Source organism: Rana temporaria, chromosome 9 (assembly GCF_905171775.1).
Source record: "Rana temporaria chromosome 9, aRanTem1.1, whole genome shotgun sequence".
Lineage (NCBI taxonomy): Eukaryota > Metazoa > Chordata > Amphibia > Anura > Ranidae > Rana > Rana temporaria.
The window spans coordinates 18,201,994-18,229,101 of record NC_053497.1 but is presented as its reverse complement, the minus strand read 5'-3'; the positions used below and the strand labels follow the sequence as shown (position 1 = coordinate 18,229,101).

At 44.6% G+C, this 27,108-nt stretch overlaps 1 protein-coding gene across 8 annotated transcripts in view; it reads left to right on the top strand.

The window, feature by feature from the left end:
* Positions 1 to 27,108, top strand: part of ATP2B3 (ATPase plasma membrane Ca2+ transporting 3) — a 436,284-nt gene that overhangs the window by 367,965 nt on the left and 41,211 nt on the right. For all 8 annotated transcript variants that reach the window (XM_040322885.1, XM_040322884.1, XM_040322888.1 and 5 more), the window contains 7 exons: positions 2,289 to 2,468; positions 6,429 to 6,516; positions 11,725 to 11,831; positions 17,089 to 17,280; positions 22,644 to 22,857; positions 25,032 to 25,243; positions 26,623 to 26,730. In XM_040322885.1, coding sequence (XP_040178819.1) covers positions 2,289 to 2,468; positions 6,429 to 6,516; positions 11,725 to 11,831; positions 17,089 to 17,280; positions 22,644 to 22,857; positions 25,032 to 25,243; positions 26,623 to 26,730 — 1,101 coding nt within the window. The remainder of the gene's footprint in view (positions 1 to 2,288; positions 2,469 to 6,428; positions 6,517 to 11,724; positions 11,832 to 17,088; positions 17,281 to 22,643; positions 22,858 to 25,031; positions 25,244 to 26,622; positions 26,731 to 27,108) is intronic.

Sequence of the window (27,108 nt, the reverse complement as noted above, 5' to 3'; positions counted from 1 at the left end):
TTCCGGCCACAATTTCACTTTTTAAATATAAATACCCCTGTAATACACAAGCTTAATGTATTCTAGTAAAGTTAGTCTGTAAACTAAGGTCCGTTTTGTTAGGTTGTTACAGCATTTAGACACTTTATAAAATAGAAATTGACTGTGGCCATCTTAAGTGTGGGCATCATGAAGCCAGACTGTATGACTTCCTGGATTTCAGCCTTGCAGACCTCGCACATGCTCAGTGCTGCACAAGCAGTGTCAGATCAGGTTTCAGCACCTGTGCTGTCCAAGTCACATGATTCTTTGAGACTGGGGAGTGCACAGACTCCTGGAAAGTTACACCCACTACATTCCCAGGAGTCTGTGCGGTGTAGGTTAGGAAGCATTAAGCACCTAGGTGCAGGAAGAGGGAAGATTAACTATTCTGCCTAGCAACAACACTTTGAAGGCATCTAAAAAAAAAAATTCTTAAAGGACTAATGACATTTTTTTAAAACTACTGATGTAATGTTATATTTATGGTTGGAACTCCACTTTAACTTTGAAGTCTGGGCCTCTTTTTTTTTTTTTGCTTAATTCAGGGGTCTCCAAACTTTTTAAACAAAGAGCCAGTTTACTGTCCTTTAGCCATCCTTAACCACTTAAGGACCGCCTCCTGCAGATATACATCAGCAGAATGGCACGGCTGGGCACAAGCACGTACCTGTACGTCCTCTTTAAGTGCCCAGCCGTGGGCGCGCGTCCGCGACCCGGTCCGAAGCTCCGGAACCTGCGGACCCGATCGCCGCTTGAGACCCGCGATCAGTCCCCGGAGCTGAAGAACGGGGAGAGGTGTGTGTAAACACAGCTTCCCCGTTCTTCACTGTGGCACCGTCATTGATCGTGTGTTCCCTGATATAGGGAAACACAATCAATGACGTCACACCTACAGCCACACCCCCCTACAGTTAGAAAGACAGATGAGGTCACACTTAACCCCTTCAGCGCCCCCTTGTGGTTAACTCCCAAACTGCAATTGTCATTTTCGCAGTAAACAATGCATTTTTAATGCATTTTTTTTTCTGTGAAAATGACAATGGTCCCAAAAATGTGTCAAAATTGTCCGAAGTGTCCGCCATAATGTCGCAGTCACGAAAAAAATCGCTGATCGCCGCCATTAGTAGTAAAAAAAAAAATAATAAAAATGCAATAAAACTATCCCCTATTTTGTAAACGCTATAAATTTTGCGCAAACCAATCGATAAACGCTTATTGCTATTTTTTTTAACAAAAATAGGTAGAAGAATACGCATCGGCCTAAACTGAGGAAAAAAAATATTTTTTTTATATATTTTTGGGGGATATTTATTATAGCAAAAAGTAAAAAATATTGCATTTTTTTTCAAAATTGTCGCTATATTTTTGCTTATAGCGCAAAAAATAAAAACCGCAGAGGTGATCAAATGCCACCAAAAGAAAGCTCTATTTGTGGGAAAAAAAGAACGCCAATTCTGTTTGGGAGCCATGTCGCACGACCGCGCAATTGTCAGTTAAAGCGACGCAGTGCCGAATCGCAAAAACTGGCCAGGTCCTTTACCTGCCTAAAGGTCCGGGTCCTAAGTGGTTAAGCTTTGTGATCAGTTAGGAGTATAAAAACTACATACAGCCTGTGGTCAGTAGGAGGAGGAATAATACACCATCATTGGTGTCAGTCGGAGGAATAGCATCCCCTTGTTGGTGTCAGTGGGAGGAATAGTGCCCCATCATTGGTGTTAGTAGGGGGGGGGGTAGCATCCCCTTGTTGGTGTCAGTAGGAGGAATAGTGCCCCATAATTGGTGTCAGTAGAAGGAATAGTGCTCGATCATTGGCATCAGTGGGAGGAATAGTACCCCCTTGTTGGTATTAGTGGGAGGAATAGTGCCCTATCATTGGTGTCAGTGGGAGGGATAGTGCCCCATCATTGGTGTCAGTGGGAGGGATAGTGCCCCATCATTGGTGTCAGTGGGAGGGATAGTGCCCCATCATTGGTGTCAGTGGGAGGGATAGTGCCCCATCATTTGTATTGTAAAGAGGAATAATGGCCCTTGTTGGTGCCAGTGGGAGGAATAGTGCCTCATATTAGTGGGAGGAATAGTGCCCAAGAAAAAGGCAAAAGCCACTTCAGGCCCATGGGCCGTAGTTTGGAGACCCCTGGTTTAGTTGACTGTCTGACATTTTGCTGGGGCTTTTTTATCCAGAGATTCCTCTTTGAGCTAATCATCCTCCATTTTTTTTAGACCTTTATACATTGACCAGGAGCCTAACTTTTAACTTCATCCCTCAGGTGCCAGAAGCTATTCGGAAATGCCAGCGTGCAGGAATCACAGTTCGCATGGTCACAGGGGACAACATCAACACGGCACGAGCCATCGCAGCCAAATGTGGCATCATCCAGCCTGGGGAGGACTTCCTGTGCTTGGAAGGAAAGGAATTCAATCGACGAATCAGGAATGAGAAAGGAGAGGTTTGTTTTCTGCTCTAACATGTTACGACCCCTCACACCTTCCTCAAAACTCAGCCTCTTTCTGCACTGGTAAAGAAATGGGGCCGTACCAAACTCCACTGTAGCCTCAACAAAACCTCTTGACAAAGACCCACCCTACCTTGATGCCTGGCCTGCACACCAGTAGGCATGCCCTCTGCCCACTATCTATGGAGATATAATCAAATTCCATATTATAATATTTTAATATGAGATATACAGTACCGTATTTATCGCGGTATAACGCGCTCCCGCGTATACCGCGCACCCCTAAAGTTGCCCCCGAAATTCCTGTAAAAATAAAGTTATATGATTTTACTTACAGTTTTGGTGTCTTCCCAGCGTCCATCTTCCGGTCTGGCGTCCGTGTCCGGCCTCGATGGTGTCCTCCCGGCTTCTCCAGCGCGCGCCTCAAGTCGAGTCCCCGCTTCCCGCGCTCAGTTCGAACGCCTCCGCCGACATATACCGAGTGCAGTACACTCGGGTACATTCGGCAAGGCTCGGCGTCGCTCGCGCTCACGCTCTGTGACGTTTATGCGTGAGCACGAGTGAAGCCGAGACTAGCCGAATGTACCCGAGTGTACTGCACTCGGTATATGTCAGCGCAGGATTTCAAACTGAGCGCGGGAAGCGTATATCGCCCCCACGATTTCCCCCTTATTTTAAGGGGAAAATAGTGCGCGATATACGCCGATAAATACGTATATGGCGATATGCTGTGCAAAGTCTTATAGTTCTATAGTTGTCCTCTGTTTAACCTATCGTGTGTACGAGGCCTAAGTCCCCCTTCAAATAGTTCAAACAAAGCAAAATTTAGGTTTTGGAGTGGCCTAGTCAAAGCCCGGACTTAAATCCAATTGAGATGCTGTATCATGACCTTACACAGGCTGTTCATGCTGGAAAACCATCCAATGTGGCCGAATTAAAACAATTCTGCAAAGAAGAGTGGGCCAAAAATGCTTCACAGCAATGTGAAGGACTCATTGGCAGTTATCACAAACGCTTACCGTAAATTCCAGTAGTTGCCGCCAGTGGCGGTTCGTCCATAGAGGGCGCTGGAGCGCCGCCCCCTCTGGCTCTCACCGCCACTGAGTCTAATATAACATAGATTCATGCATTGCACAAATCTATGTTATTTTCGCCGCTGCCGTTGTTATTCAGATGGTCGGCACTCAATGTCCGGCCATCTGAATAACGCCAGCTGGTTGGCTGTAGGGAAATGTCTATCAAAGCCAACGGCTCTGATAGGCTTTCCCAATACAGCCCTCGGGTCCCGGAAGCTTATTCTCGGAGCGCACAGACTGTACGCCCCTTGAATAAGATGACAGGCGTCTCAGCCAATCACGTTGGCTGGTTCTGGCTACCTGTAACCTGATTGGCTGAGACGCCTGTCAGTCATCGAGGGCGGGAGAAGACATCGTGGGACGTGGATGCCTGACTCCAGTAAAGGTAAGTGCCGGGCGGGGGGGGAGAAAGCAATTTACAGGGCACAGTGGGGACAATTGGCACAGCGGCGACCATTAAAGGGCACAGTGGCTGCGTTTAATGGCATGGCACAGTGGTGACAATGGATGGCACAGTGGCTGCGTTTAATGGCATGGCACAGTGGTGACAATGTATGGCACAGTGACTGCGTTTAATGGCATGGCACAGTGGTGACAATGGATGGCACAGTGACTGCGTTTAATGGCATGGCACAGTGGTGACAATGTATGGCACAGTGGCTGCGTTTAATGGCATGGCACAGTGGTGACAATGGATAACACAGTGGTGACAATGGATGGCACAGTGGCTGCGTTTAATGGCATGGCACAGTGGTGACAATGTATGGCACAGTGACTGCGTTTAATGGCATGGCACAGTGGTGACAATGTATGGCACAGTGGCTGCGTTTAATGGCATGGCACAGTGGTGACAATGTATGGCACAGTGGTGACAATGGATGGCACAGTGACTGCGTTTAATGGCATGGCACAGTGGTGACAATGTATGGCACAGTGGCTGCGTTTAATGGCATGGCACAGTGGTGACAATGGATGGCACAGTGGTGACAATGGATGGCACAGTGGTGACAATGGATGGCACAGTGGCTGCGTTTAATGGCATGGCACAGTGGTGACAATGTATGGCACAGGGGCTGCGTTTAATGGCATGGCACAGTGGTGACAATGTATGGCACAGTGGCTGCGTTTAATGGCATGGCACAGTGGTGACAATGGATGGCACAGTGACTGCGTTTAATGGCATGGCACAGTGGTGACAATGTATGGCACAGTGGCTGCGTTTAATGGCATGGCACAGTGGTGACAATGTATGGCACAGTGGTGACAATGGATGGCACAGTGGTGACAATGGATGGCACAGTGGCTGCGTTTAATGGCATGGCACAGTGGTGACAATGTATGGCACAGTGGCTGCGTTTAATGGCATGGCACAGTGGTGACAATGGATGGCACAGTGACTGCGTTTAATGGCATGGCACAGTGGTGCGAATTGATGGCACAGTGACTGCGTTTAATGGCATGGCACAGTGGTGCGAATTGATGGCACAGTGGTGCGAATTGATGGCATGTAACAGTGGCTGCGTTTGGGCACAGTGAGACTGCAATTTTTTTTTCCTTTGCGCCCCCCCAAAAATTTTGAGCACCAGCCGCCACTAGTTGCCGCCAAGATTGGCACAACCAGTTATTAGGTTTAGGGGGCAATTACTTTTTCACATAAAGCCAGGCAGGTTTGGACAGCTTTTTTGCCTTAACCGGTTAACGCCCGCCCACTGTATATATACGTTCTGTTTTTAAAGATGGATATCTCAGTAACGGCAGCAGCTGCTGCCACAACCGAGGTATCCATCTCTTCAGTGGGCGGGCCTGTAAACGATAACGGTGGTCTCTGCGGCGGATTCGCCGCAAGATCGCCGTTATCGGTGGCGGGAGAGGGCTCCCGCCGCTCTCTCGTGCCCTCCGCCGCTTACCGGAGCCGTCGGTAGCGGCGGGGGCGATCGGGTGCTGCTGCCTGTTGTGTGAGGATGCGAGTGAGGGCAAGATGGCCCCCACCCGTCCTCATAGCATTGCTGGGCGGAAGTGACGTCAAAACATCAGTCCCGCCCAGCGTCTTAAAGAGACATTTTTTTTGTTGTCATTTTTTTAAATGACAAAATTTCCATATTTTTTTTTTTTTTCTTGCATTTAAGTCTAAATATGAGATCTGAGGTCTTTTTGACCCCAGATCTCATATTTAAGAGGACCTGTCATGCTTTTTTCTATTACAAGGGATGTTTACATTCCTTGTAATAGGAATAAAAGTGATAATTTTTTTTTTTTATTTCAGTGTTAAAAACTATAAAATCAATAAAAATAAATAAGAAAACAAAAAAAAACTTTTTTTAAAGCGCCCGTCCCGACGAGCTTGCGCGCAGAAGCGAACGCATTCGCGAGTAGCGCCCGCATATGAAAACGGTGTTCAAACCACACAAGTGAGGTATCGCCACGATCGTTAGAGCGAGAGCAATAATTATAGCCCTAGACTTACTCTGTAGCTCAAAAAATGCAACCTATAGAATTTTTTAAACGTCGCCTATCGAGATTTTTAAGGGTAAAAGTTTGACGCCATGCCACGAGCGGGCGCAATTTTTAAGCTTGACATGTTGGGTATCATTTTACTCGGCGTAACATTATCTTTCACAATATATAAAAAAATTGGGCCAAATTTATTGTTGTCTTATTTTTTAATTCAAAAAAGTGAATTTTTTCCAAAAAAAAGCGCGCTTGTAAGACCGCTGCGCAAATACGGTGTAACAAAAAGTATTGCGATGACCGTCATTTTATTCTCTAGGGTGTATATAGTGTGTGTGTGTGTGTATATATATGTGTGTGTATATATATAATATATGTGTTGTACTGTATATATCAGTGATTGTAGTAACATGTGGATTGTCTTTCTTAGATAGAACAAGAACGTCTGGATAAAATCTGGCCGAAGTTGCGTGTGCTTGCCCGGTCTTCGCCAACTGATAAACACACTCTTGTAAAAGGTATTAATTAATAGATGTCGCCTATCTGCGCCCAATTAACTTTAAACTGCACCCAATCGCCCAAGTAAAAGGACAAAAAGGAATAATAGTCCCACCTTTGGAGTTTGGTAAATGTTGGGGGAATGTTGACATCTAGTGGCCACGATTAGGTACTGCATACATTTCTAAAAAACAAAAACAAAAAACTGTTATGCCGTGTACACACGATCGAATATCTGATGGAATAGAATCCGATGAATTTTTTAGTCGGAAATCCGATGAAGCTGACTTTCATCAGTCTTGCCTACACACCATCAGACTAAATTCCGACCGTCCAAAACGCGGTGACGTAAAACCCCACGACGAGCCGAGAAAAATGAAGTTCAATGCTTCCGAGCGTCGACTTGATTCTGAGCATGCGTGTTTTTTTCTCCGATGAAGTTCCACACAGACGACCGGAATTTACTATCGTTTTTTTATCCATCGGAAAAATTTAAAACATGTTCTATTTTTTTACACCGATGGAAAAAAGACCGATGGGGCCCACACATGATCGGTTTGTCCGATGAAAAAAAAACATCGGTCTGTTTTCATCGGATAAACCGATCGTGTGTACACGGCATAAAAGCTAAACTTCAGACATTAATACTGTATTATATTCCTCATTAGCCACAAAGGGAATAAATCCACTTTTTGTATACCAGGGCCCAGATCCACAAAGAAATTACGCTGCGTAATTTCTACGATGCCCCGTCGTATCTTTGTTTTGTATCCACAAAACAAGATACGACTGAATGTGGGCTCGATCCGACTGGCGTACGTCTTAGTACGCGGTCGGATCTTCGGTGCATATTTACGCTGGCCGCTAGGTGGCGCTTCCGTTGATTTCCGCGTAGAGTATGCAAATGAGCTAGATACGACGATCCAACAAACGTACGTCCGGCCTGGCGCATTTTTTTACGTCGTTTCCGTAAGGCTTTTTTCGGCGTAACGTTACCCCTGCTCTATGAAGCGTACGCAATGTTAAGTATGGACGTCGGGCCAGCGTAAAAATTTCCGTTGTTTGCGTAAAATGTTCGCGAATAGGGCTTTGCGTAGAATTACGTTCACGTCGAAAGCATTGGCTTGTTGCTGGTTAATTTGGACCTTGCGCACTGGGAAACCCCCACGTACGGCGCATGCGCCGTTCCAAAAAAACGTCATTTACGTGGGGTCAAGCTGCATTAACATAAAACACGCCCACATCTTTGTCATTTGAATTACGCGCCCTTACGCTGACACATTTATGCTACGCAACGGTAACTTTAGACGCAAGTGCTTTGTGAATACAGCACTTGCCTCTTAAAGTAGCGGCGGAGTAGCGTAACTACGATACGCTACGCCTGCTTAAAATTACGCCGATCTACGTGGATCTGGCCCCAGATGTTTTTGCAAATACAGATATATATTACCTTGTAAAGTAGCAGTGATGTCATCACTGTGCGGTATGTAGTCTGTGCAGAGAGCAGAGCTGTGGGAGGGGCCTTCTACAGAAAAGGAGAGGGGCAGAGACAAGAAGAGAGAGCAGCAGTGACTGGTCAAGCAGAAAGTGCCCAAGGTGTTTTCTGGCAAGGTGGAGAGGAGGGGTGGAGAACATGCTGACCTACTCCAAACCAATCAGAGAACACCTTGTATTCATTGTAAAAAAAAATAATAATAATAATAAAACAAGGTGGTCTGTAAATGGTGGCAGTGCCAAGTAAGGAACCTCCTGTGGTCAGTGTGTGGAGGGGAAACCTGACTGTGCAGAACCTGAAAGATCATGGCATCCCAAGCGACCCTCCACATAGAGGATGGATAATTACTTTGGGCCATATTCCCGTAGTTTTTGGGCGCGCGTCGCGTAAGCCATTTACACTCCGCCGCCCCAACCTACAGGAGCAAGTGCTGTATTCCCCAAACACTTGCTCCGTAGTTTGGGGCGGCGTGGTGTAAATGGCCCCGCGTATGGCAGCGTAAATCCAAGGGGGCGGCTTGTATTTAAATTAAGCGCGCCCCCGATTCTAACGGCATGTGCCAGGCTTAAAATAGCCCAGTGCGCATGCTCCAGTTCTCGGTGTAAAACGTCAATGACACCAACGTGTGCGTCATTGACGTAAAGTCGTATTCGCGGACGACTTAGTAAAACAACGTGCCCGACGGGAAAACACGACGCGGACCCGACGCCATACTTAACATGGCCTACGTGGGACTGACGTAAGGTTACCCCTCATATAGCAGGGGTAACCTTACGCCTACGCAAACGACGTTAGCGACTGTTACGCGACGCGATTTCGTACGTGAATCGGCGTATCAGGCTCATTTGCATAAACAAATGAGACCTTAACGTAAACGCCACCTAGCGGCCGGCAGAGTAATTACATTTAGGATCCGACAGTGTAAGTGACTTACACTAGTCGAATCCTAGCCTAAATCCGGCGTATCTTGTTTTGTGAATACAAAACAATGATACACCGGCGGGAAATTCGAATTACGCCGGTTTAAGAACTTGTTAACTTGTTTAAGAATATGGCCCTTTATGCCAAGCTTAACCAATGTTGGCAATAAATACACTGCTCAAAAAAATGTAAGGAACGCTTTTGACTCAGAACTCCTGGGATATTGATCTGGTCAGTTAAGTAGCAGAGGGGGAGGGGTGTATACAGAGGGGGAGGGGTGTCTACAGAGGGGGAGGGTTGTATACAGAGGGGGTTGTTAATCAGTTTCAGCTGCTTTGCTGGTAATTGAAATAAACAACAGGTGCACTAGATGGGCAACAATGAGAAGACCTCCAAAACAGGAATTGTTTTTCAGGTGGAGATGTCTGACATTTTTTTCCCCTACTCCTCTTTTTTCGACAGTTTTTCACTAGTTTTGCACTTGTCTAGGGTCAGTGTCACTACTGGTAGCACGAGGCCATACCTGGACCCTATAAAAGGTTGCACAGGCAGTCCAACCAGGATGGCACATCAATACGTGCCATTGCCAGAAGGTTTGCCGTGTCTCCCAGCACAGTCTCAAGAGCATGGGGGAGATTCCAGGAGACTGTCCAGCTCTCCTAGAGTAACTGCCTGAGCCGTAGAAGGTCCTTAGCTCATCAACAGGACTGGTATCTGCTCCTTTGTGCCAGGATGAGCACTGCCAGAGCCCTACAAAATGACCTCCAGCGGGCCACTGGTGTGAAAGTCTCTGACCACACAATCAGAAACAGACTTCATGGGGGTGGCCTGAGAGTTCTCTAGTGTGCTCTGTGCTCACTGCCGGACACTGTGGAGCTCGATTGGCATTTTCCATTGAACACCAGAATTGTCAGGTCCGCCACTGGTGCCCCATGCTTTTCACAGATGAGAGCAGGTCCACCCTGAGCACATGTGACAGACGTGAAAGGGTCTGGAGAAGCCACAGAGAACTTTATGCTGCCTCTAACATTGTTCAGCATGAGCGGTTTGGTGGTGGGTCAGTGATGGTCTAGGGCAGGGGGTTTTGAATTAAAATTCAAGGAGGTCCGGTCACTAAAATTTTGGGCCGAGGTCCAAATCTCAAGTCCCCATTTGTCCCCATCACAGTGCTTCTTTACATCAGGTGTCCCCATCACAGTGCCCCTTTAAATCAGGTGTCCCCATCACAGCGCCCCTTTACATCAGGTGTCCCATCACAGTGCCCCTTTACATCAGGTGTCCCCATCACAGCACCCCTTTACATCAGGTGTCCCATCACAGTGCCCCTTTACATCAGGTGTCCCCATCACAGCGCCCCTTTACATCAGGTGTCCCATCACAGTGCCCCTTTACATCAGGTGTCCCCATCACAGCGCCCCTTTACATCAGGTGTCCCCATCACAGCGCCCCTTTACATCAGGGGTCCCCATCACAGCACTCATTTACATCAGTCATTCCCATCAGAGTGCCTTCTTAAATCAGATGTCCCCATCAGAGTGCCCCTTAACATAAAATGTGCCCATTAGCGTGCCCCTAAACATAAAATAAGGGTCACGTTGATGGGCACATTTTATGTTAAGGGACACTCTAATGGCAAGTTTTATGTTAAGGGACACCCTGATGGGCACATTTTTATATTAAGGGGCACTCTGATGGGCACAACAAAATGTGTCCCTTAACATAAAATTTGCCCATCAGAGTGCCCCTTAATGTAAAATTTGAGGACATGGGGAGAACACAGTGTGGGTGAGTACACCGCTGGACCGTGGGACAGGTGAGTGGCTGTTTATTAAAAGTCAGCAGCTACACTTTTTGGAGCTGCTGACTTTTAACAAATACAAATATGGCTGGAACTCCACTTTAAGTAATCTTCAGGCCTAAAATGTTTTTAACTGCTTGCCGACCAGCGCACGACTATATACGTCGACAGCATGGCTCGGACAGGCAGAAGGACGTACCTCTACGTCCCCTTTAAGATCGCGGCATTGTGGACGCGCGCCCCCGCTACGAGCTCTGTGAGCCCGACCGCGGGTCCTGCGATTGTCTCACCGTGAGTTAGAATGGGAAGATGCTGATGTAAACAAGCATCTCCCCGCTCTGCCTAGTGACAATGACAGTGATCACCACTTCCTGTAATCGGAAGCGGTGATCACTGTCTTGTCACACACAGCCCATCCCCCCTACAGTAAGAATCACTCCCTAGGGAACACCTAACCCCTACAGCGCCCCTTCACTGTCAGTGTAATTTTCACAGTAATCCGTGCATTTTTATAGCACTGATCGCTGTGAAAATGACAATGGTTCCAAAAATGTGTCAACGGTTTACAATGTGTCCGCCATAATGTCGCAGTCACGATAAAAAATGCTGATCGCCGCCATTACTAGTAAAAAAAAAAAATATTAATAAAAATGCCATAAAACTATCCCCTATTTTGTAAATGCTATAACTTTTGCGCAGACCAATCAATAAACGCTTATTGCGATTTTTTTGTTTTACCAAAAATATGTAGAAGAATACGTATCGGCCTAAACTGAGGAAAAAAATTGTTTTTTTATATATTTTTTGTGAATATTTATTATAGCAAAAAGTAAAAAATATTGTGTTTTTTTTTTTTCAAAATTTTCACTCTATTTTTGTTTATAGCGCAAAAAATAAAAACCGCAGAGGTGATCAAATACCACCAAAAGAAAGCTCTATTTGTGAGAAAAAAAAGGATGTCAATTTTACATCACTATGTGCAATGACTGCCCTAACCCTTTTCTTTATTTCCAGGGATAATTGACAGCACAATCGGTGAACAACGTCAAGTGGTGGCAGTGACGGGAGATGGCACCAACGATGGCCCAGCGCTCAAAAAAGCAGATGTTGGATTTGCAATGGTAATTCAATTTGTGGCTTTCCCGTGGATGATTTGCATGTATAAAAAGACTGGAGGAAATTACATTATCATCGGTGAAATCATATTGTGACAACAACTTTCCAGCCCTGTCATTTGGCATGTCTAGTAGAGTGACGGGGAGGAACACAGGGCACCCAAAACATATACCGTATTTTCCGGCGTATAAGACGACTTTTTAACCTCCTGAAATTCTTCTTAAAAGTCGGGGGTCATCTTATACGCCGGTAACCTAACATGCAGACCGCGGCCGTCCATTTTTCAAAAGCCGCGCCTCCTCCTTCTGCTGTTCCTTGATGGGTGGAACACTAAGCTTCCCAGCAGAGCCTCTGTTCAGTGTTCCGCTTATCACAGATGCCCTCTCGTCCTCGGTCTCGGACGAGAGGGCATCCTTGATAGGCGGAACACTGAACACAGTGTCTCCTGGGAACGGAACAGCACGAGGAGGAGGCGTGGCTTTTGAAAAATGGACGGTCTCGGTCTGACAGATTCTGCATGTCAGGGATAAGGTAAGGGATCGTCGAGACATGCAATGGCACAGTGATGTATGCAGTGACACAGTGGAGCATGTGGTGGCACAGTGAGGCATGTAATGGTGGCACAGTGAGGCATGTAATGGTGGCACAGTGAGGCATGTAATGGTGGCACAGTGAGTCATGTAATGGTGGCACAGTGAGGCATGTTATGGCACAGTGGGGCTTGTAATGGTGGCACAGCCTGGCATGTAATGGTGGCACAGTCTGGCATGTAATGGTGGCACAGTGAGGCATGTAATGGTGGCACGGTCTGGCATGTAATGGTGGCACAGTCTGGCATGTAATGGCACAGTCTGGCATGTAATGGCACAGTGAGGTGAGGCGAGGCATGACTAGTAGGAAGGGATCATCTTATACGGTGAGTATATCCCAAAACCAACATTTTAGCTGGAACATTAGGGGGTCGTCGTATACGCCCGGTCGTCTTTTACGCCGGCAAATACGGTAACCCCAGGAAAGCATCTATTCTCCACAGCCATTAATGATTGCATTGTATGGAGTTTATAAACTGTTATCAGCCCTAAATCAGATTAGAAATAGGAATGTTCATTGCGTTTAGATCCTAGGGAGCAGCTAGCATAAAAATGTTGATAACAATAACACAGATAAAATTGGTATATGCAGCGCTAAAATAAAAATAAATTATACTCATAAAAGTCCACTAATGCTGGCACAAAAAGTCCATCATTCCTTTCTGGAATCACCCAGGGTGTAAATCGGACAACTAGAGTGAATAAAGATTTCCTCCACCCAACAGCAACACACTGGGCCTCTTACCGCAAGCAGTGGACCATTCGATTATAAGTGGTAAAACAGGCATGGTATATCCACAAGATGGTCGCGTCTCCACCAAAGGTAACAAGCACCTGGATCTTGTTCAGCCCTCACATCTTATAGATCCGCAGGTTCATACATTGAATGAGAGAAAACGACTCCTCATGCTGTAGTATATCAAGCCAATATCAATTTATTCCAATAATGCCGCGTACACACGGTCGTTTTTTGTGATGAAAAAAAACGACATTTTTAAAAACGTCATTTAAAATGACCGTGTGTGGGGAAAACGTCGTTTTATGTCTTCTGAAAAACGACAAAAAAAAATTCGAGCATGCTTAAATTTTTTATGTCGTTTTTCAAAACGTCGTCTCTTGTGTCATTTAAAATTATAGTGTGTGGGTAAAACGACGTTTAAAACAACGTTTTTAAACCCACGCATGCTCAGAAGCAAGTTATGATGCAAGCTTGAATGGAACAGAGTGCCGTCGTACGTGCTGAACGTAACCGCGCTTTGCTAGAGCATTTTGAAAAAACGATGGTGTGTAGGCAACGTCTTTTTCTAAAATGAAGTTTGAAAAACGTCGTTTTGTTTCATGATAAAAAACTTTGTTTTATTTCATCACAAAAAACGACCGTGTGTACACGGCATAAGAATTCCAAAATACTCACATTCGCATTTTGTTAAAAACTAGTGTGGTGGATGATTCTAAAATCCCTATTTTCAAATTAGGCTAATTCTTTTTATTATTAGAATCACTGAAATGTTTCTCTTTCCTATATTCCTTATACTGTTTATTTGTTTTTATACGCATTATGCATATGCATGTATGGGTATGATCAATACTGCTTATTTTCCTTGAGGATTTTATATCAGATATTGTTTTAAAGTAATGAACTCAGCATTGAAAATATGAAGAAGCAGATATTACATTGTAAAAAGTTATTGTTTGAAATGGAGAAACAAAAGGACATGTTATTAAGAGCAGATGCTTTCATCCTCCATTTTCCCCTCATGTTACAAATGTGTTCAACCTCCCTTCCCCTCCTTTCCTGTCTTCATTCCATCAAAGGAATTTTGTGTCTCATGATGAAAAGAACTGTTTCCAAATATGCTCCTTGTGCAAGGACCCCTCCCCTCGAAGCTTGTGTGACTGTGAAAGGAACTTTTCTATGCCTGAATGACACGTGGACTTGTGGGAGAAAACCATCCCTATATGAACTGACCTATGAGGGTGCCATGTGCTACAGACGTCACAGGGAGAGGGAGGGTAAAATGGGTAAGGGGGCTGGGAAATGTGTAAGCTAACCAATCAAATGCATGTATTTGTGATTCTGTGGTTTTAATAAAGAGCCAGCAGGCTCCAGGCACTCCCTCTGTTGGGACTGAGCTGAGAAAAGGTGAGGATGTGAAATCTCTCTCTGGTTTGCATGCTCTCACCTTATTAATTTGAATCAAACGGCAGAATGGGTAATCCTGAGGTTGTATCAGGGCCTCATCCACATCACTAGCATATGTCATAAAGTAAAAACCAACCAACATTTCCAACCAGCAAGATGGCATTTAGCGTCATGATGTCAGATGCTAGGCTCCATCCTACGCGTTTCCTCCAGTGAGCCCCGACAATGTTCCTCATTGGACAAAACTCATAGGGTGAAGCCTGGTATCTGACATCACGGCGCTATATGCGTTGCACGCAGTCATCTTGCTGCTTGGAAACGTTTGATCGTTTTTACTTTATGACATGCTTGTTTTTAACATATGGAATGTGAGTATTTTGGAAATCTTATTGGAATAAATTCATATTGGCTTGATATACTACAGCATGAGGATTCATATTGGCTTGATGTATGAACCTATCATATGTGAGGGCTGCACAAGATCCAGGTGCTTGTTACCTTTGGTGGAGACGGGACTATCTTGTGTATTTACCATGCCTATTTAACCACCTATAATCTAATGGTCCACTGCTTGCTGTAAGAGATCCAGTGTGTTGCTGTTGGGTGGAGGAAATCTTTATTCGCTCTAGTTTTTCGATTTACACCCTGGGTGATTCCAGAAATGAAAGATGGACTTTTTGTGTGGACTTTTTTGATTATAATTTATTTTTATTTTAGTGCTGCCTATATAATTTTTTAGCTAAGTCAGATTACCATTAAAGTGGAACTAAACTAAATCGGAACACCACAAACTAAAACCCCTATTTAAAGTGGAACTTCTTTCAAAAGGGGAAGTTACGCTTGTTTACACCCTCTCCCCCTCCACTGCCACATTTGCCTGCCTGGTATCTGCAGTCTAGGTTTTGAGTTAAGCTGTATGCCATTTTCATACCTCTGGTTATAATTGAGATATCTTCATAAAATCGTATATACAACTGTACTGTTTATACAACCTCACGATTAGTCTCAGGATGTATTTCTGTGTCAAATGTAGGCAAGTACAGTTAGCCTTCCCACCTGTAGGGGGCTCTATGCTATTGAAAAACCCATGGAACAACACTGCAACCTGCACTCCAATCTGGTGCCCTGCATCAAAGACCACACAGAAATGCCGGCACATCAATGTAAATCAGCTACGTGGCTGTACTTTGCTGAAAACAAGAAAAATACAGCCAGAAAAAAAACAACGCATTTTGGCTTGCTGAAACACGTTGGATTTTAACTGGCTGTATTTTCCTGTTACCTGTTAGCAGTTTTATCTACCTCTTCTCCTGCTCCCCTGGTAGCTCGCGTGCATAGGCGTGCGCACAGGGTGTGCCAGGTGTGCCTGGTCACACCCTAATCACCCTGTGCTGGGCAGATTCCCCCTGCTGCTTGGTTGCGAGAAAGGAAAACAAAAGATGATACTGGATATCCTCCAGCCAGGAAAAAAAGGAGGGCTGTATCCGATTTGCTTCAGCTTCTATTGTGAGAACCTCACAGTGTGCAGTGAAATTAGAGTAAGCAGTTTCAGTACAGGAGAGGAACCTATACAACTGGGCAAGTCTAAAAGGAAGGCTGGAGGTCAGTTTTAAACTAGACACATGGGCCCAGATTCACAAACGACTTACGACGGCGTAACTCCACGTCCCCAGTCGTAAGTCCGAATGTGCGCCGTCGTATCTATGCGCCTGATTCTTAGAATCAGTTACGCATGAATTATTCCTAGATACGAGTGGCGTAAGTCTCCTACGCCGTCGTATCTTGGGGTGCATATTTACGCTGGCTGCTAGGGGCGCTTCCGTATATTTCCACGTCGAATATGCAAATGAGCTAGATACGCCGATTCAGAAACATACGTGCGCCCGGCGCATTGATTAACGTCGTTTACGTAAGGCTTTTTCCGGCGTAAAGTTACCCCTGCTATATGAGGCGTAGCCAATGTTAAATATGGACGTCGGGACAGCGACGAATTTTGCGTCGTTTGCGTAGGTCGTAAACGAATAGGGCTGTACCTAAGTTACGTTCACGTCTAAAGCATTGACTATTTGCGGCGTAATTTGGAGCATGCGCACTGGGATACTTTCACGGACGGCGCATGTGCCGTTCGTTAGGAGCGTCAATTACGTGGAGTCACGAATCATTAGCATACCACACGCCCCCTACCAGCCTACTTTGAATTACGCGTGCTTACGCCGGCCCATTTACATTACGCCGCCGTAACTTAGGACGCAAGTGCTTTGTGAATACTGCACTTGCCTCTCTAAGTTGCGGCGGCGTAGCGTAAACAAGATACGCTACGCCCACACAAAGTTACGCCGCCCTACGTGAATCTGGGCCATGGACATGTGCATTACCAAATACACAAAGCTAGTTACATTGGTATTCATTTTTAGAATATGTTATAGTTGAACTTTAAATGAGCATAAAATGATATAAATTCAAGATCTGGAAGGTAATTATTATATCATTTGTATTTAGTAATATGTTTTTTTTTCTTCGGATCTTTAGGGTTTGGCAGGCACAGATGTCGCCAAGGAAGCCTCAGATATCATCCTAACAGATGACAATTTCTCCAGCATTGTCAAAGCTGTTATGTGGGGCCGCAACGTATACGACAGCATTTCCAAATTCCTTCAGTTTCAACTGACCGTCAACGTGGTCGCTGTGATTGTGGCGTTTACTGGGGCCTGCATCACTCAGGTCAGTATGTACTCCGTCATGACAGCCACCCATTAAGTGGTGAATTGATGGTGCTGTAGTCTTGAGTAAATAGAGCCTGCCTGTTAAAAAAAAATGGTTTTATCACAACTTTACTAATGGAGACCCAATGGGGCAACAAAGTCATATGTTGGTTGCACAGAAGCCACGTGATGTGAATGCAACATTTTAGTCAAAAAATCGAGGCACCACACTAAAGTTCTAGGGCCAGATCCACGAAGCAGTTATGCTAACAGAATGATGATTCCCAATCATTTGAAAAGTAAATTCCTGATCACTTTGCGCAGCCAATCATGTGCAGATGCTTTTTTGCATGATTGGATAAATTTGGTGAATATTCACATAATTTTTTAAATTATGATTCTCAAAGTCTTCAGTAAATCAGCTTCATTAAATCACTAGAGTCCCTCAAACTTTCCAGATAACTGATGAAAAAATTCCAAAGTAAAGATTTTCAACTTAGCCCAACTGTGTCTTACCTGTGTCATCTTGTTCTGTTGAGCCGCAGTTTAAACCAGCGGCCACCAGCCAGTGGTCCGTGGACTACTAATATTTTTAGTGGTCCACAGGGGTTCTGCCGCAACTCAACATTGTGGCAGATATATACCGTCCAATGTTGTTCTCAATGCGCTAACGCACATGGATACCCGTTGTCTCCTCTGTAGTTCCGGCTCTTGTGAACTCAGGGGGAGGCGCCAGGAGTAGTGCAGAGATCCGGAGGCAAAGAAGGAGGTGATTTTCAATGGCAACACTGATCATTGATTGTGGGAGGGAGAACTAAGCTCGAGCACATGGTTGGATAAGGAGGTGAGATCCAATGATGAGTCAGTAGTGTTAAAGTAGCAGTCTGATGCCGAATGGAGGAGGGGGGCTGCAGAGGTGAGAAGAGAGCCTTGTGTGTATAAGGCAGCAGTGTTATCCAGGGGAGGAGGGCAGAGAGCTGGAGCATTGTGTGTGTGTGTGTGTGTGTGTAGCAGTACCCCCGTAGGGGCTGCTAAGTGATATGGCCCATCTGTCACCCTGCCCAGTCCGCCATCCACTTCCCAATACATTGGAGACAATGAACAGTCTATAGTTTTGTTTTCGGTATTTTATTGAGGAAATTTAACTAGGATGGGTAAGGGAATTTATGGGTTGCCCAGTGGAATGAACAATTAACTGACTGTACAGCAATCAGTAGGAACAACTATATATACACATTTGGTTACTCCAGTCTTCTCCAGCACATCACTTGCTGGCAGATTGTTCCTCTCTCTCTCTCTCCAGCACATCACTTATTTCTCAGGCACAGCTATCACATTGTTAGGCCCGACACTGGCTCAGCCAGGCATAAGCAACTTGCCCTTTGCAGACAGAGACCGCAGGCCTCTTTAATGTAGCAAAAATAGAAATAGGAAGTCTTTAGTGCTAGGTGTCCTCGGTGGACTACTGCTCCCAGTAAGTCCTGTTCAGGCCCTGCCAGCTCCCCTGGCTGCAGCTGCCTGACTCCACTGCCCGTGACATTGCAATCCTCACCGGCTCCACACCTAGCTCTGTTTCCTTTCAGTCCTCTCCGGCATGCCTCATCAGTCCTCCCGACTGCTCATGTCACTCACCAGCCCTCCTGGCTGCTACCAGTGGTTCCCTCCTGAAGACTTGTCCGGCAGTACTAGCTCCTGCTGTCCTCTCTGACTCTTCTCTGTGCCTCCTGTTCGGATCCTTCACAAGTTCTTGAAGGACTCTGTCCTGACCTGAGTCCCTCTCCACTATGTATTTACATGATTAGAAACAACTCTGATGGTTCCTGAATGTTAGTGGGTTTTGCTGCTGTAAGGGACAGCTAAGTCTGTAATGCCTAGTATATACTGACCGAATGTCGGGGGACATCAGCCGGTTCAATAAAAACTAGACGACATTCGCCCTGTGTGTATGTCGGTCCGTTTGACAGAAGGAAGCCGTTTGTAAAACCAGCAGCCAACCAGCTACCATTCAGCGCTCTGACAGTTTTCTGGCGGGGTGGAGGCGTCCCCCTGTCAGAACACAAGAGCTTAGCGCTGTACTAATGTCCGATCGTTAGAACTGACAGCTCTGGTTGGAGCCACTGTACGAACTATTGGTATGTACCAGGTTTTAGTTAGCAGCAGAGCCTGATGTTAGCTAGGTATGAATGAGTAGGAATGGTGGCGCTGCCTAAGTATATGCCTGTATCTGTGTGGGCCTAGTATTGGTCCACCCAGAGCAGAGTCAACTGTGGAGTAGCCCAATATTCTCCGTTGGACTGAATGGATACTACGCTGATAATAGTTCCAAAACTACACAGTAGCTAAAGAGCAACCACTCTGAGGCTGTCAGTTACACTTAGAGTGCTTTATGGGTAAGTCCTGACGTTAGACGCCTACAGAGGTGTTAAGGTGGTAAGTTACTAGACAGTGAAATGCCTTAAGTGCCAGGGTGCACCTGAGTTTGAACAAGAGGTGCTGTCTCTATGTAATAGCAATACCAGGTATGGAGTTCCTAAATGTAAGCGTGTGCTTGCATGGGGAACATAAATATGGGACGGATATCATGTATATATATCGCTGGAAGATGTGTCAGGTTGTAAGTGGATATATGCCAAAAACCAACAATAATATGTACATCACATTAAGTATCAGCAAGATGTATGAAAATTGTACAAATCCCAGTGTCATCAATCCAACCTGTGATCAGGTCGGGCAATTATACTCAATATTGTCCGTGACCCTAGAATGTAGGGGAAAAAATTGATGGTGTATAGCAGCCTATAGGTGTCACATATATAGTCCATACATGTCCATAAATCATTAAGCATAGAACTACAGAAATCCTGGTAGTGCAATTGGAGTCCGATAGCAGAGTATAGATGTGGTAAAGGGGTGCTCCTACGACACACTGCGCCGTGATCCCGGTGCTCCCCTCAGGATTCCCCACTCACCAGATAGAAGTCCCCTCTTGGGGTGGCGTGCATATAATGTGGGGTCCTGTGTCCGTTACTCCGCTCCTGTCCTTCCTCCAAAAAGAGATGTTAGGCTCCCGATATTCCCAAGGTTCTGCTTCCTTGTTTCCTCAAAAGAAAAATCCAAGAGCTCCAATGGTGTGATAAAGTATGAGACCACGTGGTATAACAAAAATAGTGGTATTTATTAGTTGATAAAAATAAATGAATTATGTATTTATAACCTGCTGTAGAGCTGACTAATGCAGCAATGTAGTAGTACCAATACCCACGCTACTCCAATAATGGAGTGTGCGGATGAGGGTAAAAAAAATCAATATTAAAAGTCCATAGTGAATGGCAAATATAAAAACCAAAAGATAAATAAAATCAAAAAAACCAATAGTCAAAAAGTCCGTGGTCTACAGCGGGCAACAGTACAGGCTTCAAGTAAGCGGCGTGTGTCGGTACTAGCCTGTCTGTAAGCCCAACGTGTGCTGCCTAGGTGTTTGGCGTGCGCTCCAACCAAACCACCAGCCGTAACCCGGAGGTTCCGTGACCCGGAAGTGACGTAACGTAACACGTGACGTAGCGTAGCCTGACGTACGTTTCGAAATCTGGTTCGTCTTCTGAAGCCTCAGAAGACGAACCAGATTTCGAAACGTACGTCAGGCTACGCTACGTCACGTGTTACGTTACGTCACTTCCGGGTCACGGAACTTCCGGGTTACGGCTGGTGGTTTGGTTGGAGCGCACGCCAAACACCTAGGCAGCACACGTTGGGCTTACAGACAGGCTAGTACCGACACACGCCGCTTACTTGAAGCCTGCACTGCTGCCCGCTGTAGACCACGGATTTTTTAACTATTGGTTTTTTTGATTTTATTTATCTTTTGGTTTTTATATTTGCCATTCACTATGGACTTTTAATATTGATTTTTTTTACCCTCATCCGCACACTCCATTATTGGAGTAGCGTGGGTATTGGTACTACTACATTGCTGCATTAGTCAGCTCTACAGCAGGTTATAAATACATAATTCATTTATTTTTATCAACCAATAAATACCACTATTTTTGTTATACCACGTGGTCTCATACTTTATCACACCATTGGAGCTCTTGGATTTTTCTTTTGAGGAAACAAGGAAGCAGAACCTTGGGAATATCGGGAGCCTAACATCTCTTTTTGGAGGAAGGACAGGAGCGGAGTAACGGACACAGGACCCCACATTATATGCACGCCACCCCAAGAGGGGACTTCTATCTGGTGAGTGGGGAATCCTGAGGGGAGCACCGGGATCACGGCGCAGTGTGTCGTAGGAGCACCCCTTTACCACATCTATACTCTGCTATCGGACTCCAATTGCACTATCAGGATTTCTGTATTTCTATGCTTAATGATTTATGGACATGTATGGACTATATATGTGACACCTATAGGCTGCTATACACCATCAATTTTTTCCCCTACAATCTAGGGTCACGGACAATATTGAGTATAATTGCCCGACCTGATCACAGGTTGGATTGATGACACTGGGATTTGTACAATTTTCATATATCTTGCTGATACTTAATGTGATGTACATATTATTGTTGGTTTTTGGCATATATCCACTTACAACCTGACACATCTTCCAGCGATATATATACATGATATCCGTCCCATATTTATGTTCCCCATGCAAGCACACGCTTACATTTAGGAACTCCATACCTGGTATTGCTATTACATAGAGACAGCACCTCTTGTTCAAACTCAGGTGCACCCTGGCACTTAAGGCATTTCACTGTCTAGTAACTTACCACCTTAACACCTCTGTAGGCGTCTAACGTCAGGACTTACCCATAAAGCACTCTAAGTGTAACTGACAGCCTCAGAGTGGTTGCTCTTTAGCTACTGTGTAGTTTTGGAACTACTATCAGCGTAGTATCCATTCAGTCCAACGGAGAATATTGGGCTACTCCACAGTTGACTCTGCTCTGGGTGGACCAATACTAGGCCCACACAGATACAGGCATATACTTAGGCAGCGCCACCATTCCTACTCATTCATACCTATTTATCCTGTCCTCGAGGGGATAGTCATTTTAGGAAGGCAGCAGCCTCAGACCTTTGATATCCTAGCGCAGGTTTCTTTATACCTGATGTTAGCTGCTAGCTTTCCCCCAGCATCATGCAGGGGAAGGTTAATCTACAGTGGAAGCAGGACATGGTTAAACTGGTAAAGTGATCAAATAAGGACTTGGAAGTTCAGTGATTGTTACACGCCTCCATTATCTCTTCCCCACCCACTAAAGTGCATTTCCATGACATCACTGTAGAAAGGCAAAAATCTATCAGAATTCAGAAACTTTGTGGCAAATAAAATTATTTTCCTTTTAACTTTTCAATTTGCTTAATACTTAGGACTCACCACTAAAAGCCGTGCAGATGCTTTGGGTCAATCTAATTATGGATACCTTTGCATCCCTGGCGTTAGCAACAGAACCCCCAACAGAATCACTGCTTCTACGCAAACCCTACGGAAGAAACAAACCCCTTATTTCTCGCACCATGATGAAAAATATACTTGGTCACGCAGTCTACCAACTCATCATCATCTTCACATTGTTGTTTGTTGGTAAGTGTTAATAAAGATGGTTTCGTTGGTCAAGTGATGATACTCCACCATTGACCCTATTTTCCTTAATTACTCATTTAAAATAACCTGTTTATAGAATAATTAAGCCAGAGCCTTTGACAGGGGAGGGAAAGGTTAGAACCTCTGAGGTTTATTTTTCATTTCTTTATAAAAGATTTTGGGGCTCTAGATTCCCCAGTATAATTAAATGTCCCAGGAGGAATTGACTTTATCCTTCTTACCAAATATTTCAATGGTTCCAGTGGTGACTATACCAGGGGTCGCCTTTGCCATCTGTACCTGACAGTCTTTTTTCCTATCAAACTCCCTGCCACCATCACCAGCCAGCTGAAGTAACTTTCTGTCTCAGTGACAGCTGGGTTAATCTGTCCATGGGAGACACAGGTTCAATTCTTTCCCTACTCTATCTGGGAATTTAAAAACATGTTTTGAAAGTTAATGAAGGAAAAGGATTTTGGAGCACTAGGTGTAACTGAAAGTTTCAGCAAGAGTTTACTTAATCCTTCTTACCAATTCTTCCATTGTTTCCAATGTTGAGAATACCAGGGTTGCCCTTGGCATCTGTACCTGGCAATCCTTCCCCTAACTTATTGCCACTGAAGTTACCTGCTGCCTCAGTGGTCACTAGGACAGATCTGGAGGGTTAATCTACTCATGGGAGACACAGGGGCTCAATGCTTTCTCTACTCTATCCAGGAATTTAAAAAAATGAAGGAAAAGGATTTTGAAGCCCTAGGTGTAAATGAATGTTCCAATAAGAGGTGACTTTATTCTTCTTACTAATTCTTCCAATTGTTCCAATGTTGAGAATACCAGGGTTGCCCTTGGTATCTGTACCTGACCATCTTTCTCCTGTCTAACTCATTCCCACAGTCCCCACCAGCCAGCTGAACTTACTTATTGTCTCAGGGGTCACCAGGACAGGTAGATTGAGGAGGTTATAATGCCCATGGAAGACACAGGGGTCCAATGCCTCCCCTACTGTATCTAGAGATTTTATGAAATGAAAGGAAAATGATTTTGGAGCCCTACGTGTTACTGAGTGTTCCAATAAGAGTTGACGTAATCCTTCTAACCAATTCTTCCAATGGTTCCAACGTTGAGAATACTGAGGTTGCCCTTGGCATCTATACCTGGCAATCTTTGCCCTGTCTAACTCATTCTCACAGTCCCCACCAGACAGCTGAACTTACTTATTGTCTCAGGGGTCACCAGGACAGATAGACAGATCGAGGAGGTTATAATGCCCATGGAAGACACAGGGGTTCAATGCCTTCCCTCCTGTATCCAGGGATTTAAAAAAAAGGAAAAGGATTTTTGAGTCAAAGGTTTAACTGAATTTTCCAAGAAGAGTTGACTGCATCCTTCTTACCAATTCTTTCAATGGTTTCAATGTTGATAATACAGGAGTTTGCCCTTGGCATCTGTACTAGACAATCTTTGTCCTATCTCATGCCGATTGGAAATTCCGACAAGAAAACCGTAGATTTTTTTTCAGACGGAATTTTGGCTCAAACTTGTGTTGCATACACACAGTCACACAAAATTCCGACCGCCAAAAAGACAGTGACGTACAACACTACAACGACCCAAGAAAAATGGAGTTCAATGATTCTGAGCATGCGTCAAATTGATTCGGGTCATGCGTGTTTTTTTTGCGCATCGGAATTGCATACAGAAGATTAGAATTTCCCGTCTAAAAAATTGAAGAACCAGCTCTCAAAGTCTGATGGGGCCTACACACAGTCGGAATTTCCGACCAAAAGCTCACATCAAACTTTTCCTGTTGAAAATTCCAATCATGTGTACGTGGCATAACTAATTTCCATGGTCCCCACCAGCCAGCTGAAGTTACCTTTTGTCTCCGTGGTCACCAAGACAGAGGAGATTAATCTGCCCATGGAAGACACAGGGGTTCATTTTCTTCCCTCCTCTATTCTGAAGTTTAAAAAAATATATATATTTGTAAAAAGAAGACAGAACTCCAAGTAACATACAAACTAGGACATATTTGGGAAATTCTCTCAGACCCCCCAAAAATATTGTAAATAGATAAAATCTTAGGATTTCTATTGTGTTTTTGGTACATTTTTATTTGGTTTATTTCAAGAAATAACGCTAAACGGTTGCTTTTGTTCATATTTGCCTTGTAGGTGAACTCATCTTTGACATTGACAGTGGGAGAAACGCCCCGCTGCACTCCCCTCCTTCAGAACATTACACCATCATTTTTAACACCTTTGTCATGATGCAGTTGTTTAATGAAATCAATGCACGCAAAATCCACGGAGAGAGGAATGTATTTGATGGTATTTTTGCAAACCTAATATTCTGTAGCATAGTGCTGGGCACTTTTGGAGTCCAGGTAAGAATCTCCTGTATTCATTTGATTTTACCGTACTGTTCACTAGTGATCGAAAATCCAGTGTTCATGTAACATCTTCTATACTAAATTTAATTATCAAGGAGCAAGTTTTCTGGTCTTTATAAAGCTGTGTGCATGAGTCATACAATACACCTGCGCTCAGATCGGAGGGGAGGGGGTGTAAGAAGGACTGGACGATCACATAACCACTTGTGATAATAGTAGAGAGGCTTCCACTGACCAGCTAGATAAGTACAGAAGCAGGTCACCCTGGCTGATGAAGCAGACTCACTCGAGGTGCAGAGTCTAAGTACTAACCAGTGTTCAACCGGGGGTCCTGATGGTGGAGATGGGTTCTGCTGCGTGTTAGTACCAGGTCATGTTCCGTAAGATCATCCCACTAGGAGGTGAGCAAAATGGGGTCCAGTAGTTGATATAGCAGGTCGGGATAAGCGGAAGTGTAGCATTAAATTGATTTAATAAAAAGCACACCAAAGGATCACACCAAATGGGAGGAACAGATGTCCACAGTGCTTTTGTAGAGCCGGTTATAGGCTGACATCACTGTGGTTCCCTGTATTTCCACCAAACCTGACCTCTAGTGTTCACACTCGACTGTCATTGTGCATTTCATGTCTGCAGTGTGTTCTTAATGACAACGTTGCCTCTTTTTAAATCTACAGTGTAGTCTGCTATTTTGATTTGTGTACGATTTTTGACCTCTACCAATAAAGTTTATGGGAAGAGACTGCTGTCGCCTGATTCCCTCCCTCCCTATAGAACTCCTATGGAATCTTCCCAACCTTGTTCAGTCATAAGCAAAAGCGCAGTCAGTAAGCATGCGAAAGGTCGGTAACAAGTGGTTGCAAGTTGGGATCGAGCAGAAGCTTAGTTGAGGAACAAGCCAAAGATCGTAACGAGTGGTAGCGAAGATATGGACCACAGAAGGAGAGAAAAGAGTAAAATATTGGCTGGGAGGAGCACAATAATCTGACAAATTATCTAGAGAGCTGGAGACACAGCAGAGGTTGCAGGTTAAGGCCTGGGTCCTGACTCTACTGTGATTGGATATCACAGTGGTAACATGATCAGGAGCCGGTCCTGTCAGCCCTCAATCAGCACAGAAAACCCTGCTGTCCTTGCGCGTGTGGAAGTTAAAGGCCACCTCCTTTATCGAAGCACACATGTCTTTCATGGGTGGGAAGAAGTTAAAAAGATTCTTCTAATGTTTTTACCAACAAGGAAAAAAAAACAATAATCTGCAATATACAACTACTGTGCAAACATATACAATCTCTGTTAGAAATAGATAATAAACCATTTAGTTATAAGTATTACATTTTAAGTATTTATTCTACATTTTGTTATTCTCGTTTCAGATTTTGATTGTCCAGTTCGGAGGGAAGCCCTTCAGCTGTGCTCCTTTAAACGCGCAACAATGGCTGTGGTGTCTGTTTGTGGGAGTGGGGGAGCTTGTTTGGGGACAGGTGAAATATTGCTGTATGATTATCCACCTAATATGGATTTTGTTGGTAGTGAAAACCGCTCATCTGAATAGTTACCAGTGATGTACATCAAGCTTTAACAGCATTTAAGGCAACTTAAAGTGTACCTGTACTGTAGAAGATGTGCCAAGAAGAGGACAAGGCTATAGGCTTGTATTGCCGCCTACAGGTTTGCCACAGCTCAAATTTTCCCTGGTACTGACTTAAAGCGGAGTTCCGGCCACAATTTCACTTTCTAAATATAAATACCCCTGTAATATACAAGCTTAATGTATTCTAGTAAAGTTAGTCTGTAAACTAAAGTCCGTTTTGTTAGGTTGTTACAGCATTTAGATACTTTATAAAATAGAAATTGACTGG